Raw genomic sequence first — 21,147 nt, 5'->3', positions numbered from 1 at the left:
GGTAAGGCCGTATACTTTTGATCAGTGTATACAGTACATGCACTATAAGTGAAACATCATTGTGTGCTTTCTTGCTGGTGTTGCAACCTGATTGGGTAGCAGCCCCCGCGCGACGTACCTTGCAGCGCAGGGCGAGCAGCGGGAAGGCGACGAGCAGGTCCCCGACGCCGTGCGCGCGCCACGACGTGAGCGGCGGCGTCAGCAGCAGGTGCAGGTGGTGGCGCCGCAGGTGCGTCACGTGCTTCACTTCCTCCGCCAGGTCCTCCAACAGGCTCGCCGCTGCCACCACACCACACACTACACTCAGTTTGCGCGCCACGCTGCATTCTCGTGTTACAGGAACGGGGCTCGTTTCCTCGTGTCTTGCAGAGGCGGCATAAATAAGCTCACTGGACAAAATATTAGTTACCCATTTGAAAGAGCTCACTGGTTCCATTTGGAGCGCTGTAGACGGTGTGGAATTGGTACCAGGCGGTCACGGGACTACCCCCGCCGACGTCAGTCATGACAGTGAAGAGGTGTGTATTTGCTAGTCGACTGTATAGAATCATTGCAAATATACACGTCGACGTACAGACGTGACAGGATGTACGAGGGGCGTTAAATAAGTAATGCAGCACATTTTTTTCTCGGTCATTTTCGGTTGAAAATTGTGGAATTTGTTGTGGGGCATGCAGTGAACAAAAGCACGGTGAGTCGTTGGGCGAGGCGTCTGTCACCATCGCAAGTGCCGACACACTCGTTCACTGTTGGTTTTCTCGCCGACTAACAGCGGACCATAAGGAGCAACGGAGGACCATCTGTGAGCAATTGCTTGCACGTTACAAAGCTGACCGTGACAATTTTTGTCGAAAGTCTTGACAGGCGATGAAACGTGGGTTCATCACTTAGAACCGGAAACAGAACGGCAATTCATGGAGTGGCGTCACACCTCTGAAGAAAAAGTTCGAATAAGCACACTCAGCCTGTCTTCTGGGAGCCTGAAGAGGTTATTCTGTTTGATGTCTTCCTTCATGATGCAACGATCATCTCTGAAATGTATTGGGCAACCCTTGGGAAACTGAAAAAAAGACTTCAGTGTACCCGTCACCGCAGTGTGCGATTTGCAGGGGGGGGGGGGGGGGATGGGGGGATTTCCCCCCCCCTCTGCATCAGACCATCCCCTCCTCTGGTTTCTGTTTATGCATCCCAACCTGGGATGTTTATTTCCCATGCAATGGAGGCAAACTTTATAAATAATTTAAATTTGTGGAGCCGAACACTGAAAATTTTTAATAAGTCTTACTATTAATATGTTTCAGTTTTCTGTCATCAGAATAAGTACAACTTTTCACAAATGTGCCTCTACCCGTATGTAGATGATTTTGTAAATAAGCTTTACCTATAATGTACTTTTCAAGATATAACAAGGGATGGCTTTTCTGATACTGTATACGCGTCAATAGTGAATTTCGGCATTAACATCTATTTATAAATAGCTGTTTAACCATGCGTAACCCCACAGTCCAAGCTAGTAACATATATAATTCCACTAACCCCCTAAGACATCCCCCCCCCCCCCCCCACTGGTAAAAGCACAAATCGCACCCTGCGTCACCACCAAAATGCAAACGAGCTTATCTTTCTCCATGACAACGCAAGGGCTCATAACGCAAGGGCTCATACAAGCCTGAGAACACCAGGAGCTCGCAAAACTTCATTGGGCTGTTCTTCCTCATCCACCCTACAGCCTGGATGTCGCACCTTCGAAGTTCCGTCTGTTTGGCCCAATGAAGCATTACGTGGATGATTAGGTTATTGCTGCAGCGATACGTTGACCCCGTCATCGACTAGCAGAATGGTGCCAAGAGGGTATACAGGGGGGCGTAAGGCGTCGCACTGAACGTAGATTACGTTGAAAAACAAGGTTTTGTAGCCAAAAGACTGGGGAATAATATGGTGTATTGGAATTCTGAATAAAAGCAACCTGTTTTCAGAAACAAATTGTGTTGCATTACTTATTGAACGCCTGTCGCAGAATGGAGCTATCGTTTTCGAAAGTGTCTATGACCACAGCCTGAATGAAATTTGTTGGTCTATCGGCGGGGTTTGTCCAACGCGCCTGCAGGCACGTGTGTGTCACTTGCAACCGTGCAACACGGTGTAAGAGCAGTTGTCGTAAAAAGCTAACCAAGAGGGAACGGAGGGGAGTGTGACGCCTTGTCAGTGACAATCGCTGCCAAACATGACTAGAATTGCTACCGTGAGTGACCGTAGGACCATCTCAGTTTCCCAGTGAACTTTGTGAAGGGAACTGCATGCAGTGAAAATTTGGATAAAACTCAACAAAAACATTTGTCATAGTAGCATATAATGCTGCAGCTCTTCAATGGGCCAATTAACACAGAAACTGCACATTAGCTAACTCGAGACGTATAGTGCGGTCCAGAAAGTTGAGATTTTGCCACTTTTCAAATGATGCAAGTCATCGGGTGCACCTGATGCCCAAAGAGGCGTTCAATTCGTGCTGTGTGGCGTGTGCAGTTCAGGTTTGAGATTGCTCTGTGATGTCTGGGGTTGTTTTTGAACGTGAAAATGAGCCAGATTGTTTACATCAACATTCTCGTTCACCAGGTATTGCTTTTTCTTCTACACGTTCATGATTAGTATGGTATGGACACTCTCGTATTTCAAGATGACCTCAGCCATGCTCACATGGCAGCACGTATGAGTTCCTGGTTTGAAGAGCAATGGGGCTTCCTATTGCACCTCGGTTGGTCTGTAAAATCTCCCGGTCTTAACAGCACAGAAAATATACTATTAGAACTGTGGATGAAACGGAGCAGTTCACTGGGTGGTTATAATTAAAGTGAGGCTACTCACAGGGGTCCAGTGTGAGCTGTAATTATCGTATGGCAGAGAAACTTGGTACATATGCTGATGTGTTAAAGCGGAACCGATCTACGCTGGAAAGAAAAGTCAGTTCCAATTTTGGCCACCAGGTGCAAATCTGGAGCTGTGAATGAGAGAAATACTTATAAAAATGTTTCCTTATGTAATAGATTAGGAATGGGACATGGGTAGAAAGGTCAGACAAGTGAGAACGCCATAATGTTGATTTTGTTACTAACCGTTGCTTACTCAACTTGTTCAATATGAGCACCGAGGGGGCGACGAGATGCTGCATCCGTAAAACAAAGTGATTAACATTTGCTCGCAGCATTTCCGATAGAATCTGACCAACGTGTTCCTGTGTACTAGCCTTCATGTGTCCCTGGTAAACCCGTTCTGTTAGATATACCCTGACCCAAAAGTCACATGGATTCACATCAGGTGATCTTCCTGCCATGCATTGTAAAGCCTTCGCAGATAACACATTTGTGGAAACTTACAATAAGCAGATCTTTCACTGGGCGAGCGACATGAGGTGTTGTTCCATCTTCAAAGAAAACAATGGATTCCATGCAGCTGCGCTCTTCCAAAGTAGAAATCACACGCTGTACAAGGAGCTCTCGATTAATACGCTGACATCACGGGACACCTGACAGGCCTTCAGGGCGTATTATTTTCAAGGAAGAAGAGACTTATAACAAGGGTGCTTGTGAATCCACACCACACAATCACATACGGCGAGTACAATGGCTCTTCGTGCTGAACACGCTGTTTAACAGTAACCCAAATTCGGCAGTTTTGTGTAATCACTGCGCCCTGCAGTGTGCAATATGCCTCGTTACTCCATGGAATATTCCCCGGCTACATGCCATCAAATTAGATCCGTGCCAGAAACCGATGAGCACATTCCGAATGTTGCTGCGGATCATGAGGTTTCAGATGCTGCATCGTCTGGATCTTTTACGGGTACCAGTGTAAAGTAGACCAGAAAACTTTCCATGCTGCTGACCATAGGATGGACAATTCTCGTTACACTGGACGAACACTAACTCTACCTCGGGCACATTCTGCATGGTGAGCAACTTCCTCAATAACTTCCACCGGGATAGAATACCTTCCTTTTCCTCGTGCTCACCCGTGTTTTGAATTTTCATTATCATCTTTTTTAAACCATTTAATGACATCGGGCCTCTCCTCAGACCATTCAGTTGGTGATACTCTCAGTGGAGCACTGTAATTGCTGCCGTTAACACAAAACAGTTTCACTAATAGCGCACGGTCTCTCTTCTCTATACCCATTCTGTTCACTCACGTTATGGCGTGTCAATTGACAGCGTGGGTGTCATACGGTCATAAAAACAGTATACAACGCCATATTTGTACCTGGTGGCCAAATTTGGAACAACTGTTTTTCCGGCGAATATCGGCTCCGCATTAACGCACTACCATATCTATCAAGTTTCGCTTCCATACGAGAGTTACAGTCCACACTGTAACTTCGTGAGCGGTAGCACTTTAATTATAATCACCAGGTAGATCTCTGCAATTTGGGAGCTCTACGGGATCTAATGACTAATGAGTAAGGTTAGCTGGGTACGAAATACCGTTTCAATCTTGTGAGTTCTCTTTCTCGTCTAAGTGAAGCTGTCAAGACTAGAGGCGGTGTTACGCAGTATTGGTTTGATGTCTCCTAGGGTTGACTAATTATTTGTCCTGTGTGCTTATTAGTAACAATTAGGGGTATGAATGGTGTAATAATGATAACTACAACAGACAAGCAGCTATGGGAACGGAAACGTTGATGATATGAAGGAAATGATGGATGAATACTACCACTGTACCTCAATCAGATTTCATCTCGAGAGTATGAATAACCTGACGCCCAGTTATATTGCAGACCGATAGCTCAAGGAGTTACCTGGAGAGGTCTCAATGGTCAATCGTCTCCGACGGTACAGCTTACCTATGCAGGCCTGCCCTCGTAACTGGAGGGCACGCAAATACTAGTTCGATTACCAACCTGCTTAAAGTTGCCTGATGTTCCCGTAAATCACGCAATGGGAATGTGGTTCCACGAAAAAAAGTTACGGACCAGTCAGTATCGCAGTCTCGTCAAATCTGAGCAAGTGTTCCGTCTCTAAGGACCTCGCTTTAGCTAGGGCTTTAAATTATAGTAATAAAAGGAAGAGACACACACACGTGCACACACAAACACACAGGTTTAATCTTGCCTGGGGTAAATGAGCCACACAACACTTTACGCTACATTTTCAGGTTCCAAGGATCTATTTTCAGATGGTTGGTCTTCATCATTTGGCTTTTGATGCTCTAACAGCAGTCGCATTTGCAGACTAAATTTTGGGAGTTGGGTTGCACTTGATTTTGCAAACAACACAGTCTGTTCTTTTTGCCCAAACAGGTTTCAGCAGTTTCGTGCCATCATCAGGAGGACATGTTTTATTCGGGTCTTAGACTCTAGAATGTTAGGTCTTGCAGGAATTTCTTTAAATGATTATACAGCAAGTCATATTTATTCTCGTTGTCTTCGTCCTTATATATATATGTATGTATGCTCGTCTCTAGCAGATAGTCAGAGACATAAACCATATATAATTTTAGTGAACAGCATACATCTTAGGGCATTGTGCTTACAAGGTACGATTTTATGAACCATCAGATCTGATCCGTTGATGATGGCACAAATGTGCTAGAACATGTTCGGAGCATAAGAAGAGATTATGTTGTTCATATAATCAGGTAGAATCAAATTTCCACACTACAGATGGATAGATTTTTAAAGTGTTTGCAAGTATCTTGTTATGTGTTGTCTTGGAAATGTTGATAACGAAACTGACTTTGTGTGCAATATGTATTGTTAACGTCAGAGACACCCCTTAGCAATATGGAAACGTAAAAACAGCCCCAGAAACCTAAGTAATAACATATCGGCACAATGTAACATTATTGCTCATCACAGCACTTAATACAAGGGCGCTATGAAGCACAAATAATACGCATGAACCAATCAAACACAGAAAATTTTTAAAGATGTTATTATGAAGCTGTGTACTACATTTAAAGGTATAACCTTTTACGTATTGCGGCACACGCTTTCTTGTTCATTTCAGAAACTAGATATCTGCAAACATCTAACTAGCATTCTTGCTCTTTGTCTGAAATGGCTAAATGTAAGAGAAGTGCATCAAAAAAGTTGCTGTTAAAGTCATGTTTGCAGAATATAGTTTTTTCATTCACGAAATTTGCAGTCTATTGTATGGTGCTGATTATGAAATTATCTTTGTTTCTGAAGCTATTTTACGTCGGCACATTTCCAAGGAATGCCCTTATCATTAACAGTAAGTTGCTTTTGTCGTATCTTTATATCTGCTTTATGTGACGTCGTTCCTTTGTTAACACCAGACACAAGAAATCACACAAGATTGGGTAAATTTTGCAAAAATCAAAGCAACAGAAGTTAGGCTCACAAGATCTAAAATGTTAGCGTACACAATATCAAATGAAATTATGACTGTAAAAGGAATTGGGAGATAGATTCATCTGTGACATATAAAATTAAAAAGAACTGAACACTATTCGTACTCGGCCAGAGTCGGTTTCAAAGTTAGATTCAGTCGTACTAATTCAGATTCCTGTTACCAAAATAAAAACAAATAGCATCTGCTGCAGGATTAAATGAGATGTGGACTCCGTTGCTATCCTGAAGGGATGTCGCAATAGATATTACAGTAGCGGCCATATTCGCGTAGGTACTTAGCTTACCAATCAACACATGTCCCAGAATTTGCACTAGACGTCATGTCACGTTACGTCAATTCGCTTAGCCCAGTACCAAACGGTAAAAGTGAGATTTTGAGATACTATCCACGATACAAAAAGTCGGGGCCGGCCGGAGTGGCCTTGCGGTCCTAGGCGCTACAGTCTGGAGCTGAGCGACCGCTACGGTCGCAGGTTCGAATCCTGCCTCGGGCAGGTTAGTTAGGTTTAACTAGTTCTAAGTTCTAGGCGACTGATGACCTCAGCAGTTAAGTCGCATAGTGCTCAGAGCCATTTTGAACAAAAAGTCGGAGTATAGTATCGAACTTGAGGAACTAACAACAATAAAGTTTATTCATGATCAACACAAGCTTCATAACGGATGTTCTTGATCAGTTTTGCGTAGGAAAGTGCTGAGAAGTGAAATAATATTTCAGAACATCGACATTTCTTCGCTAGTGAAAATATATAGATACAAACACATCAATCAATAAATAAGGGAATAAATAGAGCTTGTTTACCTTATCCATTATGTTTTTTCCTTACATACCAAACAACGCCATAAACAAATGCATTTTCTCCTTCAATAGAGCTGAGTTTTTCTCACGAAAAACGTAATTTAACGAAAATTGATTCATCAACTTATGTTCTTATTTACACATACTGTATGTGTCAGCTATATTATATTATTGTAAAACCTAAATCATTTTTCGTTTTCAGATATCTGGCCTCCCTTATGGAAGAAAAAACTCAATGGAAAAATTATCCAAGTCGTCATGGAACATCTGGAATTTGTCACGAAAATGAAAGTCATATAATAAAATAAAGACTAAAAAGATACAAAAACACGAGTGTGCATGTTGAAAATAGGTTAACGTCTGATGTAAGCAGACTACTACACAGTTCCCCCAACGATCGTCTTGTATTGTCAAAGATTTATTTTGTAAGGAGCATTGCACTTGTGCTCCTCGATTCTGATCTAGAAATGGGACGCAACTTTCGACATGTTACAAAATCTCTACGTCCTCACTCTCTACAATTTGTATGGCAGACATCCAAACTTTTTGGAAGCAATATAAAGTACATCCAAACAATGAGCAAACGTAATGTGGCTTTGCAGTAGACACCACACTTCTAAATCGCGAAGAGAGTACTTTCTCGAACCGCTGGAACACCATCAATGTCCAGCACCTGCGAGCTGCTTACAGTTTTAAAGAAGAACGATGGGGCCTACCATAGGACGCTACTGATATGCGATATTATTATTATTATTATTATTTTAAAGGTTACTATTTTTAAAAGTAAGGTAAATTTCCGCATTCTGTCCCTGACGGGCCAATCGGGACCGGCTGAATGCCGTGTCATCCTCTGTCGCTGGCGCCATCAGATGTGGTATGCAGTGACATGTGTTCAACACACCTCTCTCCCAGTCGTTGCCTAGTCTCTTGGCCTTGGAAATGCTACTAATCGGCCATGTAGCTCCTCAGCTGGCCTCATGAGGCCGAGCGTACTCCGTAACAGTGTTCCTCCCAAGGAAAAATCCCTGCCAGTGCCGGGAATCGGGCACAGATCCCTCACCTACAGCGGCGGACTGTTTACGACAATCACAGCTCATGAACTGGCCCAGTAGTTTGTTTACAGTGAACGTATAAATAAAGTGTTGTAAAAAAATAGAAACTTAACCTGAAGGTTATTGTAAGACGACTTTTTGTGATTTTCGTAATATTCTAACTCAATACCAATGTCTCGAGTCAATATATTTAGCTTTTAATAATCAATCAGATTCCGAAAAAAACTGCAGTCAGTGGTGAATTACGAGAAGGTTAACAAGAAACGCCTGTTTTTCCAAAAAGCGTACAAACTGTGCGCAGCATGATTAAAGAGAATCGTCATGTGATTTATCACGAGATAAATGTAATATTAGCCTTATCGAAAGGTGAAGTACATTCGATTTTGCATGAAGACTTATATGTGAAAAAGATCTGTTCTGATAGATTCTACTCAGTTTGACTGAAGCTCAAAAGTAGACTCGTGTCAGATGGTGCTAGCTAGGATTTGCTCAAAAAACCTCGAGCGAGAAAATACAAAATTCATATACAACAAATAACAGGCAACATACACTTACGTATACTTCCTGACAAAAAAAGAAGAAAACTGTACCTCCTAGAAGGCACCGTCAAATGTCAGTATAGCATCCTACACGAACACATCATCGGTGGGTGTGTAAATGGTTACAGTTATAACGGCCATCAGAGAGCATTAGTGTTGTTCCTGTTCATTGATATTACCAGGCTTGGTAGGCTATATAAGGGGCGAAGAACGTCAGATGTTGAGTGATCATTGTGAAGGAAACGGAGACATACTCGTGTGAGAAAGCGTTATCAACATCTGACAAGGTTTGATAGGGGCTTCATTGTGGGTCTTCGTTTGGACGGCTTGTCGAATCATGCAATTTCCAAATTTGTGGGCCATTCGGGTGTGACAATGACCCGATTTTGGACCGCTCAAGAACTTGAGGGCAGATGTATTTGTTGTCAAGGTTCTAGCTGATCCCGTCTGACCATCTCAATGGAGGATCGCCGTATTGTGCACCAGGCATATCGTAGCCCCTTCACATCTGCGCTTGCCGTCCGAGAGCAAGCAATGGGTTCCTTGCAACATTTTGTCTCATCTCGCACTATCGGTCGGATACTAACAGCAGTCGGTCTAAGGAATTACCGTCCCACGCGTAGGCTGCCGTTAACGCCGCAACACAAACGGCTGCGTTTCGATTGGTGCCGTGGTCGGGAAGCATGTCTGATGGTGAACTTAATCACTTTTTGTTCAGAAATGAATAACGATTCTGCAGTTCCCCGGATGACAATCGTCGGAGATTATGGCGGCGACCTGGGAGAGTTCCCATTCTTTCAATGTTTTGGAGAGGTGCAGCGGTGTTGTGGTAAGCCATCAGATATGACTTCAGGTCGCGGCCGGGAGAGCTAGTGACGCCTTCGGCCTGAGGATGACATAGCGGCCGGTCGGTACAGTTGGGCCTTTGTAGCCTGTTCGGGCAGAGTTTAGTTTAGTTTTTATCTAACTACACCCAGAAAGATTCCGAGATCCAAACACTGAACTGGAAGACGGGCACCCAGTATACCGGTTCCAGCTGGTTCCTTGTAACGTCCAAAGAAATTTTAACACAGATAAGATCGTAAAAAAGTTACATCGACAAAACAAGATTAAGCAGACAACGCAGTTGCGAATTTCGAAAATGTAGAAATCCTTATAAACAGTACCTTTTGAGCACATGAAGACTACGTATGATGATTCAAATGCATGTTCAGATACTGAAGTTTCGCCTTGACCTGCTGTACTGTTCACTCGTTCCTTTTCATCAGAAGAAATGAATATTTTTCGGCTACAGCAATTAAATCCCCCCCTCAGAAAAAAAATGTTGAAAAGATGAAGATACGATGAATCCGATATCAAACTTTTGCGGTTAGAATAGAAGAAATCGAACATTTATCTTTTCATTCCATTTTTTTTTTAAAGAGGATTCATATGTTCTACTCGAAGAATATTCATTAAAATGGTTCAAATGGCTCTGAGCACTATGGGACTTAACATCAGTGGTCATTAGTCCCCTAGAACTTAGAACTACTTTAACCTAACTAACCTAAGGACATCACACACATCCATGCCCGAGGCAGGATTCGAACCTGCGACCGTAGCAGTCGCGCGGTTCCGGACTGCGCGCCTAGAACGGCGAGACCACCGCGGCCGGCAATATTCATTACTTCGAGTTGAAGGAAAACCAGAGGATTGCGACCTGTCTGAATCTTGACATGTATTGGCTACTTAATGACACGCGCCTTTTCGTTCCTCCTGAATCTGCAATACTCATTGTATTTATCACTTGTTTGGTCTGGTTGTCGATCAGCGTGTCGACTGCATAGAGCGGAAGCTCTGTATCTTTGCTTGTGTGAACGTGTGATGGTCTCTTTTGAGATGCTAGTGTATCTGAACCCTGGTATGTCAACTGAAACGCTAGGCAGTACTTTCGCTGGTTTTCCGGTCACGCGGTTCCGAGCACACATGGCACACATGGCACACATGGCACTTCTGATGGTCGATCGTTCGGGGCTGACCCGCTGGCTAGGAACACGACATATTCAAGCAGTTATTCATGTCCTCTGTCTAATGTACAAGATGGAAGCTTTTGAACAGCCTGTTGTGATATAATGTGATAATTCATACTGCTGCTCTTCTTGAGTTTTAGTTTCGTTTCAAATGAACTCTTGTTTATCGGATAATCGGGTTGTAATTTCGTCTTGTAAATATAAGTCGTTATTCTGCCACTTATTTAAATGTTGTGTGTCTTACACCACAAGTCACTTTCACGCAGCTTATCTCACTTTAAACGACATATTTTTCCCATGTGCCATATTACGTGTTTCCTTTGGTGTGGTTTCAAGATATTGTTCAAGATATTGAACCTGGGAGTAAAACCACTGAGTGCTAAACTGCGAACTTCATATTTTTTTCAGTTGTAGTTTCAAGTAATTTAATTTTTTATCTATGGGCCGGCCGGTGAGGCCGTGCGGTTTTAGGCGCTACAGTCTGGAACCACGTGACCGCTACGGTCGCAGGTTCGAATCCTGCCTCGGGCATAGATGTGTGTGATGTCCTTAGGTTAGTTAGGTTGAAGTAGTTCTAACTTCTAGGGGACTGATGACCACAGATGGTAAGTCCCATAGTGCTCAGTGCCATTTGAACAATTTTTTTTATCTATGTAAATAATTTTTAGTCCATTTTTCTAGAGTTATACACTTGGCATGTGCTGTGGCATCCATGGTAGAATTTTTAAAGAAACCACTCAACAAGCCGATATGATTCGTGGAATCTGGTATTCTCAGACACACATATAACTAGCGCGTTCCATTGGCCCTTATTTTTTGTAAGTGATTTTTCAACTGGAAAGTAAATTAAGATGTGGACTACCGCCTCTCCCCCCACCACCGCTCCCCGGTAGCCGTGGGTGTAAAAGCGCCGCTTCCAGGACGGCGAACTGCATGGGCCGCGGATCGAATCCGCCTGTCGGATTAACGACGAGGTGTGCCGGCCAGGCTGGATGTTGTTTTTAGGCGGTTTCCCGCGTGCCATTATGTGAATAATGCCTGAGTTACACGATTAGGAAACATTTAGAAAGGTTCCGCTCACTTTCACATGAATAACACTCACACAATCTGCTGGGGTAGACATTGTTCTGGGAGGGGGCGGAGGGAGGGGTTAATGGGGTGGCGACAAGGAGGGTATTCGGCCGCACCGTAAATTAACCACGCAAAATATGTTAATAAGAATGCCAACCTTGCGCCGATGCGGGACAAAGGCACAGGAAAGGAACGTAACTCTGATGTGGATGCAGTTTTCTCAGATCTTCCGGAGGGGGAGACGAACAACTTTACTCATTAGTATCGATTAAAAGACTTGGAACTGAGAGGATAAACAAGAAAAATCGTCATTCCAAATAATCTTGCTGAAGGCAACCTTCGGCGCTGAGACAGACAATTGTACCGGTCGTGGTTCACGGTCCAATCATATTAATGTGACCACCGCCTATGTTCGATATCAGCGTGCAAAACCACTTACAGACGGCAGGTGACCGCAGTAACAATGGACGGTATATTATCTTAGGGGATAGCGATAGCCGGCCGGAATGGGCGAGCGGTTCTAGGCGCTACAGTCTGGAACCAAGCTACCGCTACGGTCGCAGGTTAGAATCCTGCCTCGGGAATGGATGTGTGTGATATCCTTAGGTTAGTTAGGTTTAAGTAGTTCTAAGTTCTAGGGGACTGATGACCTCAGTTGTTAAGTCCCATAGTGCTCAGAGCCATTTGAACCATTTTGATTGCGAAATGCACATATATAGATGGCGGTAGTATTGCGTACACAAGGCATGAAAGAGCAGTGCACGGGGGGAGCTACCATTTGTACGCAGGTGATTTATGCGAAAAGGTTTCCGACGTGACTATGGCCACACGACGGGAATTAATAAACTTTGAACGCGGAATCATAGTTGGAGGTAGACCCGTGGGACATTCTGTTTCGGAAATCGTTAGGGAATTCAGTATTCCGAGATCCATAGTATCAATACTGTGCCAATAGTACCAAATTTAAAGCAATATCTTTCATCACTGACAACGTAGTGGCCGACGGCATTCACTTAACGACCGAGAGCAGCGGCGTTTGAGTAGAGTTGCCAGTGCTAACAGACAAGAAACCCTGCGTGGAATAATCGCAGAAATCAACGTGAGACGTATGGCGAACGTATTCGTTAAGACAGTGAGGCGAATTTGGCTGCACTGGGCTATGGTAGCGGATGACCGACGCGAGTGCCTTGGCTAACAAAATGATATCGCCTGCAGCGCATATCCTGGGCTCTTGACCGTATCGGTTGGATCCTAGACTACTGGAAAACCGTGGCCTGGTCAGATGCGTATCGATTTCGGTTGGTAAAAGCTGATGGCAAGATTCGAGTGTAGCGGAGACCCCTTGAAGCCATGGACCCAAGTAGTCAACAAGGCACTGTGCAAGCTGCTGGTGGCTTCATAAAGATGTTGGCCGTGTTTGCATGGAATGGACTGGGTCCTCTGGTGCAATTGAGCCGATCATTGACTGGAAAGAGTTATGATGGTTATGTTATGCTACTTGGAGACCACCGAGCGAAGTGGCGCAGTGGCTAGGACACTGGACACGCATTCGGGAGGACGACGGCCATCCTGATTTAGGTTTTCCGTGATTTCCCTAAATCGCTCCAGGCAACTGCCGGGATGGTTTCTTCGAAAGGGCACGGCCGACTTCCTTTCCTAATCCGATGAGACCGATGACCCCGCTGTCTGGTCTCCTCCCCCAAAAGAACCCAACCAACCTAACTTGGAGACCATCTGCAGTCCATTCATGGACTTAATGTTCCCAAACAACGGTGGAATTTTTTATGGATGACAATGCGCCATGTCACAGGGCTACAGTTATTTCCGATTGGTTTGAAGAACATTCTAAACAGTTCAAGTGAATGATTTGGCCATCCAGATCTCCTGACATGAACCTCATCGAAAATTTATGGGACATAATCGAGAGGTCGGTTCGTGCACAAAAACCTGCCCCGGAAACACTTTCCGAATTATGGATGGCTATATAGTTACAGATCTTGCATCGGAATGTCAGCTGGTTGGCTTGAACATGAACCTTTCCAAAACAAAAGTAATATCCAACAAATGGGTCCCAGCTGGAGATGTGAAAGTCAAGGACAGTCTACTAGAAGAGGTCAGTGAATATGTCTACCTTGGCCAGATTATAAATATGAAGGGAGACATAAGACCAGAAATCTATCGACGTATCAAGCTTGGCTGGCAAGCATTTGGGAAAAATTCAAAAGTATTCAGATCAAAAATGCCAGTAAATCTGAAGAAAGCAGTATTTGATCAATGCATTCTTCCTGTGATGACGTACGGATGCGAGACATGGTCACTGAACTCATTCACAAAAGGGAAACTTAGGACAGCACAGAGAGCCATGGAGAGATCAATGCTGGGCTATACAAGAAAGGACAGGAAAAGGGCAGATGACATCCGGTCTGTGACGAAGGTTAATGACATCTTAGAGAGAGTAGGTTCCTTGAAATGGCAGTGGACTGGCCACGTCGCAAGAAGAAAAGACAACAGATGGACGAAGTTAGTACTGGAGTGGAGTCCGAGAGAGCACCGGAGGCCTAGAGGAAGACCACCAGACAGATGGGACAAAGACATCAAGAAGATCGCTGGTAACACCTGGCAGAGAACTGCCCAAGACCGTCCCACTTGGAGAAGACTTCTGAAAGCCTACCTGAATCCACGACTCGAAGAGGCCACATCATCTAATGATTGAATTGGCTGATGATCATGATGATGATGATGATGATGATGATATAGGCGGCATTGAATTTCTGTATGAGACTTCCAGCGACTTGTCGAGTCCATGCCACGTCGAGTTGCTGCACTACACCGGGTAAAAGGAGGACCGACACGGTATTGGGAGGTATTCCATGACTTTTGTCACCTCAGAGTAAGATGTATGAACGCGAAAAATAGTGCACTCCTCGCCTTAATACAGAAATGGAGTGACTTTTCTGACATCATAAAGAGCATGATCATTGGCTTTCGGGCCAAGAATGAAAACATTTTCGAAATGGCTAAGTTTGTAAACCGTTCGCGTGCCGCAGTGGTTAACGTATACCATGCATGATAAAATTGCACTGTCCAAAACCGGCGCCAAGGCAAATGTGGTGCACCTCGCTTCATAGATGACGATGGCTGCGGAGATGTGTATGGGCGAATAAACGTGCAACTGTTGAGAAACTGAGCGACCCGATGAACCATGGGGCTACCAACAGTGTCTCCTCAACGGCCGTTGAGCGAATGTTGCTGTGTATGGGCCTCCACCGCAGGTCCCTAGTTCATGCATGCACCCATGCTGACTGCTGTTCGTCGTCGACGAAGGCTGGAATTTGCACGCCAATACTGCAACTGGATGTACACTGAGTGGCGAAGCTACAGTCGCAGGTTCGAATCCTGCCTCGGGCATGGATGTGTGTGATGTCCTTAGGTTAGTTAGGTTTAAGTAGTTCTAAGTTCTAGGGGACTGATGACCTCAGATGTTAAGTTCCATAGTGCTCAGAGCCATTTTTTTGAGTGGCGACAGATGACCTTTTCAGGTGAATCACGTTTATACTTCATCGGGCATGGCCATTGGCGGGTACGGCGTGAAACGTATGAGATCAAACACCCTGCAACAATCACGAGAAATGTTCAGAATGGAGGAAGTGGCATGTAAAGTACACCAGTGGCAAAAAACAGTCAATACCGTCACTGCGCGATAGCCATGGAAATGTTACCGATGATGGTGCCACTAAAGCGGAGTTACTAAATACAGTTTTCCTTCACGAAAGAAGACGAAGTAACTATTCCAGAATCCGAAACCAGAACAGCTGTTAGCATGAGTGACATAAAAGTAGGTATCATAGGTGTTGCGAAACAACTCAAATCACTTAAGAAAGGCAAACCTTCTGGTCCAGATGGTATACCAATCTGGTTCCTTTCAGAGTATGCAGACACAATAGCGCCTTTCTCAGCAATCATATACAACCGCTCACTTGACGAAAGATCTATTCCTAAAGATAGGAAAATAGCACGGGTCACGCCAATATTCAATAAAGGAAATAGAAGTAACCCATTGAATTACAGACCCATATCACTGACCTCAATTTGCAGTGGGATTTTGGTGCATATACTGTACTCGAACATTATGAATCACCTTGAAGAAAATGACTTATTGATACATAACCAACACGGATTCAGAAAATATCGTTCTTGTGCAACACAGCTAGCTCTTTATTCCCATGAAGTAATGAGTGCTGTCGACAAGGGATCTCATATCGATTCCATATTCCTAGATTTCCAGAAGGCTTTTGATACCGTTCCCCACAAGCGACTATTAATTCAATTGCGTGCATATAGAGTATCGTCTCAGTTGTGTGACTGGATTCGTGATTTCCTCTCAGAGAGGTCGCAGTTCGTAGTGTAGAGTAGAACAGAAGTGATATCTGGCGTTCCGCAAGGTAGTGTCATAGGCCCTCTGCTGTTCCTGATTTGTATAAATAATCTAGGTGATAATCTGAGCAGCCCCCTTAGACTGTTTGCAGATCACGCTGTAATTTACCGTCTAGTAAAATCATCGGACGATCAATTCCAATTACAAAATGATCTAGAGAGAATTTCTGTATGGTGCGAAAAGTGGCAATTGGCACTAAACAAAGACAAGTGAGAGGTCATCCTCATGGATACTAAAAGAAATCCAATAAATTTTGGGTATACGATCAATCGTGCAAATCTAAGGCCTGTCAATTCGACTAAATACCTAGGAATTACTATTACGAGCAACAAAAATTGGAAAAACCACTTAGATAATATTGTAGGGAAGGCGAAACAGAGACTGTGCTTTGTTGGCAGAACTCTTAGGAGATGCAACAAAGCCACTAAAGAGAGAGCCTACATTACGCTTGTCCGTCCTCTGGTGGAATATTGCTGCGCGGTGTGGGATCCTTACCAGGTAGGATTGACGGAGGACATCGAAAAAGTGCAAAGAAGGGCAGCCCGTTTCGTGTTATCGCGTAATAGGGGTGAGAGTATCACTGATATGATACGCGAGTTGGGGTGGCAGTGACTGAAACAAAGGCCATTTTCTTTGCGGCGAGATCTATTTACGAAATTTCTATCACCAAATTTCTCTTCCGAATGCGAAAATATTTTGTTGACACCCATCTACGTAGGGAGAAATGATCATCATAATAAAACAAGAGAAATCAGAGCTCGAACGGAAAGATTTAGGTGTTCCTTTTCCCCACTCGCCATTAGAGTGTGGATTGGTTCGATGAACCCTCTGCCAGGCACTTCAGTGTGAATTGCAGAGTAACCATGTAGATATAGATGTAGACTACGGTTTGGAGAGTGTTTTCGTAGCATTCCCTTGTTGATCTCGTCATTCTGGAAGACACAGTGGTTAACACAAGTATGGTTCAAATGGCCCTGAGCACTATGATACTTAACATCTGAGGTAATCAGGCTCCTAGAACTTAGAACTACTTAAACCTAACTAACCTAAGGTCATCACACACATCCATGCCCGAGGCAGGATTCGAACCTGCGAGCTTAGCGGTCGCGCGGTTCCAGACTGAAGCGTCTAGAACCGCTCGGCCACAACGGTCGGTTAACACAAGTATGGATCTATCCTTGGGGGATCATGTCCACCCCTATATGCAGTTTGTTTTTCCTCAGTACAATGGCATCTACTAGCAGGACAATGCACCACGTCACACACCTTGCGATGTAGGTGCGTGATTTCGAAGAACAACAGTATGGGTTTACTACACTCATCTGGCCACCAAAATCCCCCAATTAAAACCGAATCGAGACTCTGTGGGACCACCTAGAACGGGCAATTCGCGCAGTGGTCCCTCAGCCGAGATAGCAAGCACAGCCGGCCACCTCTCTGGAGTCAGCAAGGCTCCACATCCCTGTCGGTACCTTCCACAACCTCAATGACTCTTTTCTTGGACATCTCGCAGTGGTCTGCAGCGCTAAAAGGGGTTATTCTGGCTTCTGACACGTGCTCACGTTAATGGTCAGTGTATATTTTAGCCTTACTTAATCATGCAAGGAGCTAATTGTTCTGACTGGGCACCACATCTTCAACTTTGTTAAGAGATACTTGGGCAATGATCGTCTAGGATAACTGCGATCGGAAATTAAAATCAAAGAGAGACTTTATCGCAGCGCTACCAACAATCAGGGAGCGGCTCCAGACAGGACACATCAACGTTTGCTCCTGAGCCTCACACTACACAATTTTCGAGAACATAACGTATGCGAGGTGTAACGGCTGTAAGGGCAGATAATATTACATGTGGCTCAGATGGCTCTGAGCACTATGGGACTTAACTTCCGAGGTCATCAGTCCGCTACAACTTAGAACTACTTAAACCTAACTAACCTAAGGACATCACACACACCCATACCCGAGGCAGGATTCGAACCTGCGACCGTAGCGGTCGCGCGGTTCTACTGTAGCGCCTAGAACCGCTCGGCCACCCCGGCCGGCACATGTGGCTCCTTAATGTCTACACACACCACTGTGTTGGTTGTTTTTTCTCTCCGTCAAACAGTCTTCCCACAAATACGTCACAAATTGTACGACTTGATGATTTCTGCGCGTTCGTACTGGAGCACTCACCAAGTGGACTATGCCTGTCAGTATAGACTAACCGTTTTGAATCCACGCGTCCATAATTTAACACCTGACCTTCTGCCCAGGGGAAGTTAAGCATTAGTGGCTTGCTGTTGCCACATGTACCTGAAGGTACTAACCGTCCTAAAAACATACAACTTGTACTGGCTATAACTGGCAGTCCGCAGATGACGTAAATACTAGTAATTATGTAATGTTATTCATTACACCGTCCTCAGTCTTCAGCAGAAATATCTGCACTTACACCCCGTTTCCCCCCGTATATGTATGGTGACGAAGCGGACCCCTAATGCGGTTCCACGGGCACAAGTGTTGGTGCGTCACCCTTCTACAGAGCGTGTGCGTGGGCGCCACTTGCGTAACGTTGCCGTGAGGAGAGACGATTTTCCTTTGTGCGGCCTTACAAAAGACGCCCTCGCTAACCGCGGGGCGGCTGATTGCCCGTCTCTAACAACAGCTCCTCTCTAGATGAGAGTAGGAATCTCCTTCCCATACTGCTTGTATAAAAATTTTCCCATGCAATGCCTCTAGTGGGAAAATCAACTACATTACGACGACAAAAAGGAGGTCAGAGAGGGGTAGATACGCCAGATTTGAACAACTGTCTCTGTTAACGTTCGAGTATCATTTTTATACCTGTTGCCCGAGTGTTGCAAATTTGTATCATATAAAGCGAAAATGAACGGAGCAGTCAGAGAACTGACTGATGCCTTTCGAGGGTAATACACCACATGAGCGTACTGCCGAAATCTCCTGACGGGGTGTGGTGTCACCGCCAGACACCACACTTGCTAGGTGTTAGCCTTTAAATCGGCCGCGGTCCGTTAGTATACGTCGGACCCGCGTGTCGCCACTGTCAGTGATTGCAGACTGAGCGCCACCACACGGAAGGCCTAGAGAGACTTCCTAGCATTCGCCCCAGTTGTACAGCCGACGTTCATAGCAATGGTTCACTGACAAATATGCTCTCATTTGCCGAGACGATAGTTAGCATAGGCTTCAGCTACTTCATTTGCTACGACCTAGCAAGGCGGCATTACCAGTTTATATATACTTTTGTATCATCAAGAGCGATGTTCTCCAATTGTGGATTAAAGTTAAGTATTCCAAGAACTACGTTCTTTTCTTTATAGGATAATTACTTTACCTTGTTCCAGACCTCATGCCAATCTGCGTGAGCTTGACGCGTGCCTTTCGGCTACCTCCGAGTGGCTTTGCTGTCTTGCCACCCCACTACACAGGGTAAGGGGAGGGGTGCCAAGACGAAGCAGTCCAGGGGTCGTTTTGCACCACGACAACGCCCCAACTTACTGTACAGAGGATATAGTAACACATGCTGCTTCTTAGGGCTATGAAGTTTTGCCAAAAAAAAAACTTCAAATGTGTGTGAAATCTTATGGGACTTAACTGCTAAGGTCATCAGTCCCTAAGCTTACCCACTACTTAACCTAAATTATCCTAAGGACAAACACACACACCCACGCCCGAGGGAGGAATCGAACCTCCGCCGGGACCAGCTGCACAGTGCATGAGTGCAGCGCCAAGACCGTTCGGCTAATCCCGCGCGGCTATGATGTTTTGCCTCACACCCATGTTGTCCTGACATGGCTCTTTCCTCGGATGAAGTAACTATTGCGTAGATGGCGTTTTAAGAAAGACAACGAGATAATTTTCTAGATAGAACGTTTCCTGAACAGGTACAGCAAAGGTTTCCGCCAAGTCATCCACCGCTTGGAACAACGCGTCGCAATGAAGAGCGAATATGCAGAGAACGGCCAACTATAAAAGTCGCAGCTTGATTTTTCGAGACCATAATTAAAACTATATGACTACCCCTCATAAATAAACACGGGGTGTCCATAATTAAAATTCTATTTTCTAAACGCTATAGAAAGAGAGAAATTGCTCAGAACGACGTCAAATTTCTGCAACTTGTTATTGACACAGGGGAAAAGTCGTGGGAAAACATTCGGAAAATTTCATCAATAGATAGCACTTTAAGCGTTTTAACGTAAATTAGGTTGGCTACAAATGACAGATTAACCGCAATATGTATAAGGTCTATGGTTTGAATTGCACATCCATACTATTCGGTATGCATGACAGCACAAGTTTGGCAGTCAACAGTTGGGATGCTGTTAGTTAGGCAAGCTCATCCACCGCGGCAACGTCGTACCACATCGGATGGGAAAAATCGGTTCTCAATTGTCCTGAGGTCTAAAACCACATAAACAAAATGGCGTCGGTTTCTAGCAGTCGTGAGACTGACGCAAGACATGTTCAATATGCTGTCCACCGCTTTCTGCTATAAGTTAAAATCGAGAAGCAGCATGTTACACAACACATAGGAGTGGCTCGGGGGTCATGTTCAGAATGCGTTGCGCATTACGCACCTTTAGTGCTTCTAGATTCGTAACTGGAGCACTGAACACAACATGTTTCAGACAACCCCACAGCCAGAAGTCACACGGATTAAGGTCAGGTGATCGGGACGGCCAAGCTGTAGGGAAATGACGGCTGATAATTCTAGCATTTCCGAAATGCCTCTGCAGCAGTTGCTTTAATGGCTATGGAGTGTGCGGAGGAGTGCCAACCCGCATAAAAATGATCCTACCCACATATCCACGCTGTTGAGGGGTAGGAATGATGTTGGTGGGCAGAACATTCTCGTAGTGTTTACCAGTG

At 44.6% G+C, this 21,147-nt stretch overlaps 1 protein-coding gene across 2 annotated transcripts in view; it reads right to left on the bottom strand.

The window, feature by feature from the left end:
• The window catches only part of LOC126469954 (uncharacterized), a 676,617-nt gene that overhangs the window by 362,727 nt on the left and 292,743 nt on the right, over nt 1-21,147 (bottom strand). Inside the window, exon 2 of one of the 2 annotated variants that reach the window (XM_050097366.1) lies at nt 119-279. The exons of the other annotated variant lie outside the window; for it this stretch is intronic. Coding sequence (XP_049953323.1) covers nt 119-279 — 161 coding nt within the window. The remainder of the gene's footprint in view (nt 1-118; nt 280-21,147) is intronic. 2 annotated transcript variants of the gene reach the window in all.

This window comes from Schistocerca serialis, chromosome 3, assembly GCF_023864345.2.
Source record: "Schistocerca serialis cubense isolate TAMUIC-IGC-003099 chromosome 3, iqSchSeri2.2, whole genome shotgun sequence".
Classification (NCBI taxonomy): Eukaryota; Metazoa; Arthropoda; class Insecta; order Orthoptera; family Acrididae; genus Schistocerca; species Schistocerca serialis.
This window is presented reverse-complemented; position numbering and strand designations above follow the sequence as displayed.